This window comes from Sceloporus occidentalis, unplaced genomic scaffold (genome assembly GCF_023333645.1).
Source record: "Sceloporus occidentalis isolate IW3139 unplaced genomic scaffold, rSceOcc1.0.p SCAF_1, whole genome shotgun sequence".
Taxonomy (NCBI): Eukaryota; Metazoa; Chordata; class Lepidosauria; order Squamata; family Phrynosomatidae; genus Sceloporus; species Sceloporus occidentalis.
The window spans coordinates 36,113,217-36,129,494 of NW_028316981.1; the positions used below are offsets into that span (position 1 = coordinate 36,113,217).

Consider the following 16,278-nt stretch of genomic DNA (forward strand, 5'->3'; position numbering starts at 1 on the left):
GAAAGCTTCATGTTAAATGTTTGATATAAGACGCAAGTTCTAGAAACTGTATGCAAGGATTGGTTTGGTTTTTAAAGTGGCTTGCACAGTAATACTAATCTCTGCACTGCAGTTTGTTTTTACTTTTGCAGGCAGTTTAAAATATAGGTGCTATTTATAAACAGACCTCCAGACCGGTAAACGTGTGCTCGGTTGCTTTCAAAATTGTTTTCTGTTTTGGATGTTGTTTTCTTTTTCAGAATAAAAGTGAGCTGTTTACACATTGTTTGAATTAAGCATGTTACTTAAATTGGTGCTGAAATGAATGAGACTTATTAGTTGTGACTAACCTGTCCTTTCCATTTTAACTCTAGGTAGTTCTAACATTAAATGTAACCCAGGGTTGAGAATTGTGCGACCTTACAGATGTAATGGATTCAAGCTACAGGAAGAGATTCCACATAAACATTAGGAGGAATTTCCTGATGGTAAGGGCTGTTCAACAGTGGAATACACTCCCTCAGAGAGTGGTAGGGTCTCCTTCTTAGGAGGTTTTTAAACAGAGGCTGGTTGGCCATCAATGGAGAGTGTTTTGATTATGTCTTCCTGCATGGCTGGGTGTTGGACAGGATGGCCCTTGGGATCTCTTCCAACTCTATGATTCTATGTTGTTGGACTTCAGCTCCCAGCATTTTTCTCCATTGACTTTTCTGGCTGGGAGTGCTAGGAATTGCAGTCCAACAGAATCTGGGAAGAGGGGGACATGATTCCCACCTTGACTGAGCCCATTGTGTTTATCAAAATAGGTTCTTTGGCCTATTTCCTAAGGAAGTTTACAATATTCACCCTGAAAACTTCTACAAATTTAGCTGGATCCTTTTTCCATCATCTACTGCAAGGCTGTGGAGTGACTTACATGTACGGGGGGGGGGGGGGGGGGGAATGACAAAGTGATGAAGCTTGTAAAGTTTATGAGTGGAAGCAGAAGGGTGGGCAATGATCAGTGGTGTGCTTATCTTTAACTCTGCAATTTCAGAGCACCCTTTCCTGCATTGCAGGCAGCAAGCACAAAATAAATAGGGTGAAAAAAAAGAGTGCAAACATTAGTCATCTTAATAAATAGGTCTTGCATAATGCAAATTCCTCAAGTAAACTTACAAAAGGGAATTGACATGTTAGAAAATTGAAATGCAAGGAAAAAAGCCTGGAGTGAGATATAACATGTAACTCTTGTTTCCTTTCACCTTTTACCCTTCTCACTCCAGGAAAAAATGCTAAAAACTAATGATTGTACATCAAAATAGGCAACATTTTAAAACAGTGTAAAAACAGATAGCTGACTTAGAATTCATCATGTTTTCTCCTAAAAGGCCACTTGGAATGTTGTGAAACATGATCAGCTGCCAAGAGTACAAGGTGGACAAATTCTTCCACACTGAAGGAGTAATTTGTAAACTTCGGGTGCTTTCCAAGTGTTGGATGATGACCCTGAAGAAAGAGAGATAAAATGGTTATAAGGAAGCAAATAAGTTAGCTCTTTTGCTAGGAAACAAGCAGCAAATTGAGTAATTATTTTAATTCATAATCACTGATTTATTGATCTACCCAAAAGCAACAACGTCAGTAAGAAAACACCTAACAGCAATGCTATTGACAGTCTGAACTAATGGCCAATTAATTTTACTTCTCTTCCTCCCCCAGCTTTTAATATAAATGACTTCTTAATCAGAGCAGAGAATTTAATTTGGTCTGTAGCAGCAGAATCATATTTCACATAGAAGAACTGAGAAGGGTAAAATATTTTAAACAAAACAAAATAGGGTGAGTCTTTTCCACCCCATCCACTACCTGTTTAGCCTGGAGAAAAGAAGGTTAAGAGGTGATATGATAGCCCTGTTTAAATATTTGAAAGGATGTCATATTGAGGAGGGAGCAAGCTTGTTTTCTGCTGCTCCAGAGAACAGAACCCGGAACAATGGATGCAAGCTACAGGAAAAGAGATTCCACCTGAACATTAGGAGGAACTTCCTGACAGTAAGGGCTGTTCGACAGTGGAATGCACTTCCTCGGAAGGTGATAGAGTCTCCTTCCTTGGAGGTCTTTAAACAGAGGCTGGATGGCCATCTGTCAGGGATGCTTTGATTTGGATTTCCTGCATGGCAGGGGGTTGGACTGGATGGCCCTAGTGGTCTCTTCCAACTCTACGATTCTATGATTCTATACCTCATCCTGGGGGAACACTTTATCCTTCTCTTGCCAGGTGATGTAATGGACACCTCTCAGCCTTGCTAGATCCAAATAGCAGCGTTCATCTTCACAGTTGTACCTAGACAGATGCAGATAAGATGGGGATTCATTGGTGAAAGAATTGTATTTTTAGTGCATGTCTTCTGCTGTGGGAAATGAAAAATGTGGTGGGGGGAGAAGAATCTGATGGAAGGAAAGGCAAGGAACCAAACTGTCCATAGTTCTTTACTTTTAGAATTCTCTGCACCTAGAAAACAAAGTTTTATCCAAAAGGTATGCTGTTGAACACTTAAGATGACCAAGCAGAGTTCTCTCTGTTCTGTCCCCTTTGACTCAGACCTGAAGGTGAAAAGTTATCACTTATAGGCCAATAAATTAGAGTAAAAATCTCTACATCCTGAGCTTTCACTGCCAGTGAAACCTCTACAAGTGGGGTAATTATTTTCACTCCACTAAAAAGACTTTTTAAAGCAAAAAATGCCCAGCTCCCCTCATTATCCCCCACAGACACCCAACCTGTTTGGATCTTTGAGCCATATTTTGAACACAGAACACATTCCTAAATATAACAGTCATCAAAAGTATAGAGTGTATATCACAATGGAACACTGTATCTCACAGTTAGAAATGGTGGAAGAGAGGAACAGAGAATTGTGATGTACAGTCAATCCTCCATATCCATGGATTCCTTATCCATGGATTCAACCACTTACAGTTTGAAACTATTAAATATATATATTAAAAAATTCCAAAACGCAAACCTTGCATTTGTCATTTTATAGAAGGGGCACCATTTCTGTGTCATTGTATTTAATGGTACTTGAGCATACATGGATTTTGGTATCCATGGAGGTGGAACACTGAACCAAACCCCAGCAGATATAAAGGGCCCACTGTATTTGACCCCAGAAATAGATAGGATGAAGGCAGGCAGTTAATAATTAGCATCAACAGAAGCAATGCTTGCATTTACATCACATTTCAGACTCTTCATAGTTCCACACATAAATTACCACAGTAAGCAATAACCCTGCAAGGTAGGCTACAAACAGCATTATTATTTCACATTACAGGATGGGAAAAGAAAGGAATACTGGGGGTAAGTGAATGGCTTGTATATAGACCCCGAAGTAAATCTGAAGATTTCATTGTTCACATCTTTCTCACTTACACCTCAAAAGTCCCACAGACTTCACTGCACTTACACTGCAAGTAAATGTGCACAGAACTGCAGCCTTACTCACACCATTACTAGTCTAGTGAGACTTGGTGTAGCATTTGGGTTGTTTCAAAAATGATATGATAAATGCCACTATTATTATTAGCAGCAACAGCATCATTTGATGGGACAAGGCCCTCAAAAACCACATTTAATCTCTTTGCAGTCAGCATCTGGAGAGCCTAGGTTGAATATTGCACCCCCTTTATACTTATTCAAACTAAGAATGCTTTTAGGTATCAGATCTTTTGTGTATGAAGCTACAAGGAGATAAATGTGCTGGTTCTGACCATCAATTAGATCTGAGGATATGCACAGAAGAAACAATTCACATTGGTAATAAGCTTTGTTACATCTGTTTAGATATTCTTTGATCCTTGGAAGAAGAGGGGAATGATACCAGCTCTTAGATTTCCTTTCTGTGCTACAAATAATTATTTCAAACAAAAAAGTAACCATGCATTTGTCCTTTCTTAGTAAGATGAAAACAGCCTATCTATAGTTCTGCACAGCAGAAAGAAACATATTTCAGGTTATTTTAAAAGTGTATAAAAAGAAACCTTCAAAATAGATTGTACAACTGTATCACAAAAGAGGCCAGAAAGAGGAATGGAGGCAAGAAAAGCTAGCTCAGCCACTATGGTTTTAAAGATTAATGCACAACAGTAATTTTAGAGAAAAACCTTGCCATGCCTTCATGTAGTGTGGCGTACTGTACTGATTTAAACATTAGACTACAACTCTGGAGAGCAAGGTTCAATTACCTAGTCAGCCAGGCAAAACCACTGGGTGACCTAGGGCAAGTCAAATACTCTCAGCCCCAGAACGCCCCATAATAGGTCTGTCTTAGGGTTTCCATAAGTGAGAAATGACTTGAAGGAACCCAATAAAACAACATTTATAGGATCATATGGCAAGACAGAAATTAACAGATGAGCCAAAGAAATACAGTACAGTAAACATTTCTTGGCTTCTATCTATCTATCTATCTATCTATCTATCTATCTATCTATCTATCTATCATCATCTATTGTTGGCCCTTCATATTTACAGATTCAAGCATCCATGGCTTGAAAATATTTTTAATAAATAAATAAATTACCAAAGGCAAATTTTGCCATTTTATATAAGGGACACCACTTCAATAACCCAATCATATACAATGGGACATGAGCATCCATGGGTTTTGGTATTCCAGGGTGGAGGTTCCTGGAATGAAACACCAGCAGATACCAAGGGCCCACTGTATCTATTTATCTATCCATCCATTCATCCATCTACCTGTCTATACAAAATATATTTAATACAAAACATGTGCTTTTGTATTAGAACTTGGACACATGATTTTAGTGGATTATGTCTCCTGGAACCCCTCTCAGCCAGTATGGTCATCACTTGATCTCAACCTATCTTGCTTTTGAACAACAAGTCAGGTCCCTTCCTCCAGGTTTTACCAGAAAACCAGTCAGAGGTAAAAGAATGTATTTAGCCTTGAGGCTGCTTTGCTACGAAGAAATATCCAAACAAAGCTAAAGAACACACCAAAGGCTCCAAGGTTGAGTCAGCCTTCCATCTTTTCGTAGGTTGGTAAAATGAGTACCCAGCTTGTTGGGGGCAATTAGCTTACAGTTTGTAAACTGCTTAGAGGGTGCTGAGTTCACTGAGAACTGGAACAGAAATGTAAATGCTATTGTTGCTGCTAATGAGGGACTTTTCTTCAACCAGAGCATTGTTGGTCTGAGAGCTACCATCATTGAAAGAGCCATGCCATCTACTAAAATGACAGATTAGAAACCTTCATTGGAGCAGAAATTGGCACCCTATCTTCATGTAAATGCATGAAAAATATTAAACATAAATATAAGTATTACATAGTGGCTTACAGTTCAAAGATGACAGCCCAGTCTGGCAGAAACAGGAGATGGGTGAGTCCTGCTCCATGCATTCCAATGAATATATCAGAATTGTGTGTAAGCTTTAGCTGCTCCTTAAATTCAACCTCCCTAAAGAAAAAATAGAAGAATCAATATCTGGCATGTATGTGTGAGGCAAAATACCCAGTACATCATCATTCACTAATAGCTTAAGGGCATGATGAAGGTATCCAATAATGATGGAGTGGAAAAAAATTAGCTACACATTAAAATAAAGTATATTCTTGCAGCTATGAAGTTGGAGAATTAATAGGGTAACTTGGAAATGGACCACTAAGTATTTCAATTTTTCAGTTTTCTGAAATTTAGAATGTTATTTAAAATCAACTCCATTATTACCCTTATCATTAATAATGTAAAGCTGCTGCCTAGTATTTTCAGATTTGTATTTTAAGTGGCTGCAATACAATCATATGCATACTGTATTTGCTGGGGACTTGTTTCCAAGAAAGGCTGTTGCCACACTGCATAATAAATGATAACACTTTAACAGTCATAGCTCCATCTTATGCAGTCCTGGTATTTGTAGTTTGTTGTGGCACCAGAGCTCTCTGACAGAGAAGGCTAAATACCTCCCAGAACTACAAATCCCATAATTCCATAGCAATGAGCCACAGCAATTAAAAGGCATCAAGCTGCATTACTTCTGCAGTGTAGATGCAGTCTAAGTGTGCTTGGGACTGCTGTTTTATAAGTTTCCATGATTCCAACAGGAGTTGTATCAGAATAATTGGGTACAGTAGTATGCAACAACAGTGACAGAAAGCATTTCAACTTGTGAAAGACAGAGCATTGATCTTTGCTGATTTCCCCCAACACCCTGATCTACTATGTCTCTGAAAACCTACTCCTGAGGGCTAGAGAAATCTCTGAATCAATAGAGCACAGAGAGCTCAAGTAGGTAAGACACAAGCAAACAGGAACACAGCAATAGACAGATGAAATCCTCCTTATGAAGAACATGCCTGCCTGCTATTCCTTGCTAATATACTTACTTGTACTTATAATTCACTATTTGGACGTCAAACAGTGACAGCGTTTTCAAAGCACTGGCAAGCTAGGAAAAGGAGGGAAAAACATTTTAGTATAGTATTGCTATTTCTCTTTTCACATTTCCCCCAATTCTCTTTATTCTGATAGCTGGCTATGTGCCCATGTTATAGAGAAGACTTTTACTTAAAAGAAAATTATCCAACCTCATTTTGGTTTAATATCTTCCGGTACTCTGTGCTTCGGGCAAGTATTGTAACCCTGATTTTTCCATCCTATTGAGGAAGAAGAAAGGTAGCAAAATAAATCTGTTTGCATCAAAATGAGGAGGAGAAAGACCAGCTGACTGACAATGAAAAAATGAGTGGCCTTAATGGAAACAATTAGCAGGGTGATTAAAATGTCTTTTCTTTTTAATCACCTCATTTGTACAACACACAGGAGAGCCACACACTCCTTAAGAGCAGTCTTAAGACAGATGTTTATAATATGCATTCTGTCCACACACTTTCCCAAAAGACAGTGCTTACAACAAACAACAAAGCCATTTAAAGGATTTTTCATATTCCTTGTCTAACCACCCTCAAAATCATCACCAACCCACTCAGAACTTCACAGTGCTAAAAACAGAAAAGGGTTGCAAACTCTTTACCAAATGGACTAGGTACCCATCATAAACTACTGCTGAATCTGTGAAAAAATAGATATTACACAGATATACCCACAGTGGACTTTATATGTAGATGAAGGATAAAATGGGGGTTGGAGGGGGGGAGGGAGAGATTTGCCCACCTAACATGGTTAGTATTTCCATACCAATTTAACCTTCAGCAGCAAATTATAAAACAAACAAACCAAAAAGTCCACAACAATCCAAAAATATGGTTTAACTTCATGACAAAAACAGCAGGAAATCTGCAGTAAATGGTTGCATCGAGCTTGAAATCATAAATTCTTGTCATAAAAATGCAATATATTCTACAACAAATATTTTAAGGAACCCAAAAGCTTCTACACTGATTTCCCACTAAAGGGTAAACAGAGTAATACTACACATGTACCAAAATTGACAATTAATTGAGAACCACCAATTTCTTGTGATTAGGATAATGGACAGGAAGTAAATCTCACATCCCAGATCAGTCAAGGATTTAACGGATCACTGTAGACAAGCCAGACTTTCCCTGGCTGATTAGTAATGGAAGATTTCCTGATAACACCAAAGCAAATCATGAAACTGTAGAAAGCGTTTTAGAACTGAGAGTGACACCTTCTGAAGTGGAAGAACCTAATACTATGAGAAATCTTGCAGCCATTTACGACTATGCGTCATACACATTGTAGTACAGACATGGGCAATAGCCATATTTTTCAATACTGTATTCTTAATATTCCATTCATTGCTGCAAGGGAGCTTGACTCGGACACTGTGGTTTATTTGTCATCATGAAATGCTCACTGGAAACAGGAACACTTAAACTACAATAAAAACTGGATTGCGAACACCAAAAAAGAGAATTGCTAATACTCAGGTTATAAAAGAGGCAAAATTTGAAGCAAGTGATGCCAGAGAGGCAACACATGCAAACTCAGCTTCCGTTGGGTATCAACTGTGATTGTTACAAAATGACATATTGCAGCACTAATACCTTGGGTCCTTCTTGTGTGACATTTAATCTGTGTAACACATGCTGGGAAAAGGCTCTAAATAATCCAGTACCATGACAGCCGGAGATCTGAAATCAGAGCAGGCATATAGGAATACAAAGTGAAAATATGCTCGATTTTTGTTGCAGTATCAAAACACATAGTTTTTATACATCAAACCTTTCCACCTAACACATTTCATCACGAAATTAGCAAATCTTATTCAGGATTGTTTTAAAGAGAAGTGGGGAAAATCCCCACCAGATTTACTCACCAATGGTGTGTTATAAAATAAGCCATACCTCATGCGAGGCAGTAAGGTAAAAACTGCTTCTTTGAAGCATACCTGGAAAGGAAGATAATTGACAAGTTACAGTGGAAATCCTAATGTATAATTAAGAGAGGTGAATATAAAACAGGACCTATTAATATTGCAACAGAAACCAGATCAGAGCACTCCAATCTCAGCCCGCCCTGTGTTAAGTATTGAACAAACCGACTGACACAAAAACAGTATCTGATACAAAGACAGAAGAATGGAAAAAGAGGAAACTTTATTAAGTGGGGGCAGGGATTCTTAGAAGAGCAAAACATGATAAGCTATATAATAAAAGAAAAAAGATTAAAGGCAATGGTCTGAAACACGTGGGCCAAAAGAAGCAGATTCTGGCTGCTTTGGATGTGTGGTGTTTAGATCACACATGCCCCTAAAGCAGCTGGAAGCCACTCTGTCACCACCAATAGGAGTCTGAGGCTTCTGCAAAAAGGAGCCACTTTAAATTGACTCCTGGCCAGCATAGCTTGGGACCTGTGGCAGCGGCCTGCTTTGGGAGCAGGCTGTGCGATCAATGCAGTCCCAGCCTGATCACAGCAGGAGCGATCAGAGACTGCTCTTTCCCAGCTGTCTGCTTCACCCCAATCACAACAGAAATGTGACTAACAAGGGCACCTTTTCATGGTGGTAACAATTCTCATGCTTAACAGCATATATAGGTACACACAGGTTTGATCATATGACCACATTTGAAACCTATTAGAACAAATTAGGAAGATAATTATATTTCATATTAACTGGGCTGTTACAAAAAGATATGCTGTTACCTGAATCAAAAATATTTTTGTAGTTCATTAGTATTTTCTTAGAAAAAATACAAAGACATAGCCGTGTTAGTCTGGAAAATTAGTATGCAAAGGGATCTTGCTGCACCATTGAGACTAACTAGAAGACAGAAGTTGGTAGCATGAGCTTTCATAGACGTGAGTCTACTTCCTCAGATGAGAAAAGGTATGCAATTGAAAATAATGCTGTAAAGCAAAAATACCCAGAGTTTCTTGATGCTTATCTGTTCTGAGCAACGAATCTATTTCTTAATCCTGCAGGAGTCCATAAATATATATGCAAGATGTAAGATGTCTTCTGTGTATACCTAAAGAAATGGGCTGTGCATATGTAGCCTCGGTCTTATCAGAAATTTAAATTTTCTACATGTGGACAGTTTTGGAATTTGGAGTATTCTTATCCAGAATTCCAAAATTAGAAATACTCCAAAATCCAAAACTGTCCACATGGGTGACCAAGATAGTGAGATGTTTGCTTTCTGATAGTTGAGTGTACACAGACTGTGTTTTATGTACAAAATTGCTAAAAATATTTTATACATTTTTCTTTAGGATATGTATATAAGGTGTATATGAAACATAAATGGATTTCATATCGAAATTTGGGTCCCATCTCCATAATATCTCATTTTGTATATGCAAATATTCCAAAACCCAAAATACGTCTATCCCCAAGCTTTCCAGATAAGGGACTCCCCACCTGTAGTATGGTGTCATTAAACTGTTGATATTCCTTCCTCCAATTTTCATGCCATAGTTTATGATACTGGGAGCTAGCGCAAAACTTCTGCATTTCCTATTCATATCTCTTTTCTTGTGCCAGCTTCAAAATATCATCCCTGACTTGAACAAAAGTTCCCTATTATGTCTGAACTAGGGGATGCTGGTTGGCTAACTGGGGGAATGATTATATCATGATTTATGAAGCAGGAAGGAGTCCAAACATGGCAACTTTCATTTCAAAAATAAATTAAACTGGAACATTAATTTAAATGTGATGTTGCTAGTGTGAACAACAGCTGAATGGAAAAATGCCAGATATGTGATGTGTTGTATCCAAACACTGAACCTGAAACACTGATGTTTGGTACTGCTTAAAATACTATATGCAATTAGCTTTTTTTAAAAAGTATTACATACTCTTTTTGAATCGTATGATTTCAAATGTATTATTTCATAATCCGTAAATGCTTTCCATGTTTCACTGAACAAGTCTCCGTATCCATAGGCACTCTGGGCAAAAAGAAATGTAAGCATCAATAAAGTGTCAGTAGGAAACAACTCAGAATTAATTTCATATTGCTCATTCTTCCCTATAACTTTCTGAAAGCACAAATCCTAAATTTACCTAAAAGGAATGGGTTATAGAACTTAATTTCCATCAGATCTTTTGGATGGCCAGTGGTAAGGAACTGGGATTTTCAGTCCAAAATATCTGAAAAGATTCCCCATCCATATATCCAGAGGTGTGCCCACTAAGCTCAGTAAAAACCAAATTATATGTTTCCTTTAATAACTAGCATGCAAATACATTTGGTAACCTGATTTAGAGGTAGGCTCTAGCAGAGTGTGGGTACTTTAACACAACATATACCTGCATATTCCTAATCTGAATTAATAGAACTAGTCCCTAAGAAAAAACAAGTTTACCTGAGGGCTTCTTCCATTTCCACGTAGCCAATTAAATGGGGATCACAACAGGATGAGAGCAGGTTGTTATCATTGCTGATTGCCTTCAAGTCATTTCTTACTTATGATGACTCTAATGTGACTCTATCATGAAGTTTTCTTTGTAATGTTTGATCACAGGGGTTTTGTCTTTGCCTTCCTCTGAGACTGCAAGAGTGTGACTTGCCCAAGGGCACCCAGTGATTTCCATGGCTGAACAGGGATTTGAACCCTACTGTCTCAACCATAGGCTGCGTACGCACTGCAGAAATAAAGCAGACTGACACCACTTTAACTGCCATGGCCCAAAGCTATGGAATTCTGGGAACTGTCATTTTGTGAGACATTTGGCCTTCTCTATCAGAGAGCTGTGGTACCAGAACAAACTACAATCCCCAGAATTCCACACTATTGAGCCATGGCAATTAAAGTGATGTCAAAATGGATTATTTCTGCAGTGTGGTTGCAGCCACTGTCCAACACTCAAATCACTACACCACATTGGTTCTAGGAGAGAAGATACTGTGAAACATAAGTTTCAGCCTCCCGTGTAATGCATCTTGAAGAACTTATGAAGGCTTCAAAACTGTCTCCCTATATCTTGTTTTTTAAATAGCTTTGTATATGCTGTATGCCTCTTTTAGTGGCTGATTATTTAGAAAGGCTGGTATAGCGTAGACTTTAGTTCTCATGCTTTTTAATCTCAAGAGTGCCATGGTGGATTAGACCATTTTATTTTTCAGTGCTAATTTTATTTATTCCATTTAATATAAATGTGTACCCTGATTTTACAATGAGACAGCATTTTAACTTACATTAAAAGGGAGGAGGGGGGAGTACAAGCAGTTTTCCTGAAACTATAAAAAGAGAAAGTTAACCAAGGCCTGGTACAGACCTCCCAAAAAGGGAGGCCTGCCGCCGCCTTTTTCCCCCATAGGGAAGCTGCATCCGCCAAACCGCACGGCTTCCCTGTGGAGGAAAAAGAACCCATGAGAAGAGGGTTCATTTTGCACCACACTTGGGACGCCCAAGTGCGCTAATGGCGCACTCATGATGTCACAATGGCGACATGACATGCGAATGCTATGCGTCCGTCACGTCATAATGGCAGCGCCTGTATATACGGGGTGCTGTCATTGTGACGGCGCCATACTAAGGTTAGGGACCGTGCGGTTGCCGAGTGTTCCCTTAACCCTAGTACACAGCCAACACAGCGCATTTGGCCCATATGGACTGGGCCCAAGATATTTAAAGAACAACCTATTCTTAGTGGTTCAACAGCTGAAGGCATGTTGAGTCTTGCATCTTTTACATTCACTTTCCATTTTTTTTAACATTGTAATATAATTTAGTTTAAAATTAAAATACATTAAAAAATAAAAAGCTAAAACTCTGGTTATAGTCAGCAATATTAAACTAAAGAGGACACTCAATATTTTTAGCATGTTAATTTTTATTTGTATTTTCTCTGCAATTAGTAGATCTGAGTTTCTCTGTAGCAGATCACATTAGTTTGGCAAAGTCCTCAGTTGCCTTGTGCAAACTCCACAATGATGCATTTTATCATTTCTGTTTGTTTGGAAATGTGTTGGATGCATATTTCACACTGGGTTTCTGCTTTGTTTCACATACTTAAAAGGGCAGCAATATTCAAGTAAGGATGGTAACTCTGCTGTAGCCAGATGCAACAGGCATTACATAAAGAAAAGCAGAATATGTAATAGGCTTATTCACCACAGTTCAGCAAGTTTAAACAGTTCTTTGGCACCACCATTTGGCAATACAAGGAATTAAAATTACCAAATTTAGTGAACAGTTTTAGGAAATACATTTCATAGTTACTACTGAAAATTAATACATATTCCTGCAGAACACTGCAACCCCAGAACTTGGAAAAGTTACTTTTTTTTTACTATAACCCTCAGTATCTCCAAGTCCAAAAAGGTAACTTTTCCAAGTTCTGTATACCCTAATAAAAGGTATTCTAGAGACGCCAGTATTGGCACCAGCCCTAATGCAAGATGGCATGCTAGATGTTCTTATTACAGTACTAGATGGGCTTGGCACATGTTGTGCCAACTAACAATGAGCAGAATTCAAAGACATAGCTGTCTAGGGAATCAGATTGCAAAGGCATCTTGTAGCACTTTTGAAACTAACTGAAAGAAAGAAGTTGGTAGCATGAGCTTTCACAGACTTCAGTCTGCTTCGTCAGATGCACAGGTATCAGTGAATATTGCACAGGTTCCATGAAGGATCTGTTACGCATACTGCTGGTTTCCTTAATACAGGGATCTGAGAGAAAGAAACATAAACCATGGACACAGAGGGAGTTGGTCCTGAAAATTGCAGGGTATGCCTAAGGACAATATAAAGTATAACTGCAACAATTCTGAGCTATTAGCTCTGCTACTAGAGGAGGTAAGGCTCAAGTCTCAACTTTTTATATTTCAATTTCTTAAAGAGTGAAAGAATTGTGCATGTTTTCTAAAGGGGAAATAGGACAGCAGTCTTCCAATACCTCAAACACGGTCATGCAGAAGACAGAACAGATTCACTGGTACTCTTAGCTGCTCTGAAGGGCAGAACTACAACCAACATAAGGGCACTACAACGAGGAAGATTCCATCTAAATCTTAGGAGATACTTTCTCTGAGAGATGTCTAGCAATGAAGCAGACAACACTGGGACATTCTCCTACAGTGGAGGGACTTAAGGTGAAGATTACAGGTGAGATAGGGTCTTTGTGACTGTTTCTACACTCTGGAACTCTCTTCCTTGCTGTCTTTTCATTGGAAGAGAAAGGTCTTTTCTATTCCATAGGCTTTGGAGAATTAATTGTTGTATAAAAAGAGGACTTTTCATAGTGTGCTGTACTACTTTTATTCTTTGCTTTTAAAGCAATGTTTTAAATTGTTTTAATTCTACAGAGAGTTTAATACCATTTTAATCATAACTTCTTCCATGCTTTTAGCTACTTTTGTTTTTATCTTCTTTTTTTTAACCTTGCAAGCCACCTTGAGTCCCAGATTTAGGAAAAAGTCAGAGTACACATAAGGGAATAAGGCAGTGCAGAGTAGAATAAAATAAGCGGCAGCTGCATTACAAAATTACAAATGAGCTGAACTAGAAGATTCCAGATGTTGACTAAGTCTATGATCCTGCCTCCAACAGGCAGAAATAACTATGCATCAATATCCCTTGCATCAGACCCAGTGAGACCATATACATCGATCATCCCATTAAAAAAAAGCTCTTACTTACAGTATCCCACATGACAATGTTGACATCTGTGCTGAATGAGTTGATAATATGCTGAGTAATGTATAGGTTGACAAAATCACAAAAATGGTGGTACATATTAACACCTGTGAAAAAGAAGAGGAAAATCTATTTTTAAAAAAGTAAAAACAGATCTTTTTTATTCATTTGTATATTCTTATTTATGTTATATACTGGAATACTTCCATATTAGCTTGGACTTTCTGTTCTTTTTACAGGAGCTTCCTACAGTAGTTTCTGTTCAGTGAAAGAGACACTCACACATGTTCACAGACATATCAAAATAGTTCAACTTGAACATATTACTATTTGGCTAACAACTCCCATATTCCCCAAGCCAGCTTTGCAAGAGTTGCTAAAATGTTCTCAGCAAAGCCAATCCACTGGTTCACATTTTGAACTGAGGCATATGGTTTTTTTCAAGAAAACTAGTGAGTATGTTGTTTAAGAAGGGCTGTACAGGAACCAAATGCTACATTGATGTGTGATAGGATCTCCTCAAGTTATGATGTGCATGTTTAAAAAAAATTAAACGCTGCCAATTTGATCAGAGCAGGGAAGCTACAGAGCAGTGTGTTAAACCATAGCTCAAGAAAAGTTACTTTTGTGGACTAAAGTTCCTGGAATCCTCCAGCCAGCACTCCCACTTCCACAACATGCCATTTTCCTGATCAAAATCATCATCACTACACCCTGATTCCAACTGCTACTTGGCCCACAGCAACTGTAAAGGGAGAGGTATAGTTTTGATCAGAAAGATCGAAACTTGTTGGTGGTGAAGAAAAGGTTTAAATACTTGTCCAATAAAATTAGCAATGTGCCACTCTCCATTAATGCACAGAGAATGCATTTCATGGGCAAATGAGAAGATGAGCACAATAATGACTGCAAAAACCCTTTGAAAGCAAAACCAGTTACACAAAAGAATGCTAATACAGAACATGTGTTTAAAACACTGAGAAGACTTATTTAAACAAGCCACCAGAGTGCCATTTTTGGCAGAGAAAATCAGCATAAATCCAATACAGACAGTTCATTGATACAATCTTGGATGCCCTATACAGAGCTGTTATTAAGACATTTGCTTGGAGAGCATAGAAAAAGTACAACATAGAAATAAAGAGTAAAGCATTCAAATGCTGAAACTAGCATATTACTGTATATACTCGACTATAAGTGGAGGGCAGATTTTGGGGCCAAAATGATGGATTTTGACCCGTGGATACATCGAGGGTAAGACATAGGGGCATGTAATAAAGGGTGTAAAGGATGATGCAAAGGAAAATGATGCCAAAGAACTTAGAAAATTCTGGCAGGCATAACTGTTTGTGCTCATCCTAAAGGCTGGATGGATGAAAGAGCAGAGGGGATCCCTGCTTCTTTTTGGTGCTCCCAGTATGGACTAAGCTCTTGCCTTTTACCACTCTATTCAGAGAAAGAGGATTGCTCCTTTTTTATATATACAGTCATCCCTCCATATTTGCGGCTTTGATATTTGCGGATTTGATTATTCACGGATTTCATTAATATGTTCTCTCTAGGACTGTCTAGGTCCTCCTGTGCAACTCTATGGTCAACTTTAACTAAAAGTTGCACTGAAAGATCATTTGTAGCTACTCCAGTGCCATTCTGTGGTCCGTGTATGTTGGACATTGACCACAGAGTTGCACTGGAGGACCTAGAGATTCCTAGAGAGGTGTCCTCTCAGGTAAAAACAGTGTTTTTGTTATTTGCGGTTTTTCCATATTCACGGGGGTCTTGTTCCCCTAACCCTAGCAAATATGGAGAGACAACTGTATAAGAATTAAAATGCAGCACTTATATTGACTCGTGGATAAGCTGACCCAGGGTTTTGGGGTCAATTTTTTGACTAAAATTTCTAGACTTATACATGAGTATATACAGTAAATGTTCTCATTCAAGACAACTATCCCATTGTAAACTGAGGACAGGCCAAGTTGGATACTGTCCTGTTGTAAACTCAGGACCAACAAAGTTGAATTTTAAAATAGCGATGCCTTTCCTTCACAGCAACTAGTGAAAAAGACTGAACTATGTTGATTCAAATATCATCCCTGAAATGCAGCTCCAAAGCCCTATTATGTGAACATTATATGATGACAAATAATATCTAGCAACTACAAAAACATCACATGGTGGGGACAGCATGGCAGCTGCTTTCTCATACTGATG

The 16,278-nt window shown here is 38.4% G+C and overlaps 1 protein-coding gene across 1 annotated transcript in view; it reads right to left on the minus strand.

Annotated features, from left to right (window-relative positions):
• Positions 1-913: 913 nt before the first annotated feature.
• Positions 914-16,278, minus strand: part of EOGT (EGF domain specific O-linked N-acetylglucosamine transferase) — a 32,609-nt gene continuing 17,244 nt past the window's right edge. The window contains exons 8-16 of the mRNA XM_089519291.1: positions 14,068-14,171; positions 10,276-10,368; positions 8,291-8,362; positions 8,019-8,105; positions 6,576-6,644; positions 6,375-6,436; positions 5,329-5,448; positions 2,203-2,305; positions 914-1,467 (exon numbers count right to left, since the gene is read on the minus strand). Of these exons, the coding sequence (XP_089375417.1) occupies positions 1,321-1,467; positions 2,203-2,305; positions 5,329-5,448; positions 6,375-6,436; positions 6,576-6,644; positions 8,019-8,105; positions 8,291-8,362; positions 10,276-10,368; positions 14,068-14,171 (857 nt within the window). The 3' untranslated portion in view covers positions 914-1,320. The remainder of the gene's footprint in view (positions 1,468-2,202; positions 2,306-5,328; positions 5,449-6,374; positions 6,437-6,575; positions 6,645-8,018; positions 8,106-8,290; positions 8,363-10,275; positions 10,369-14,067; positions 14,172-16,278) is intronic.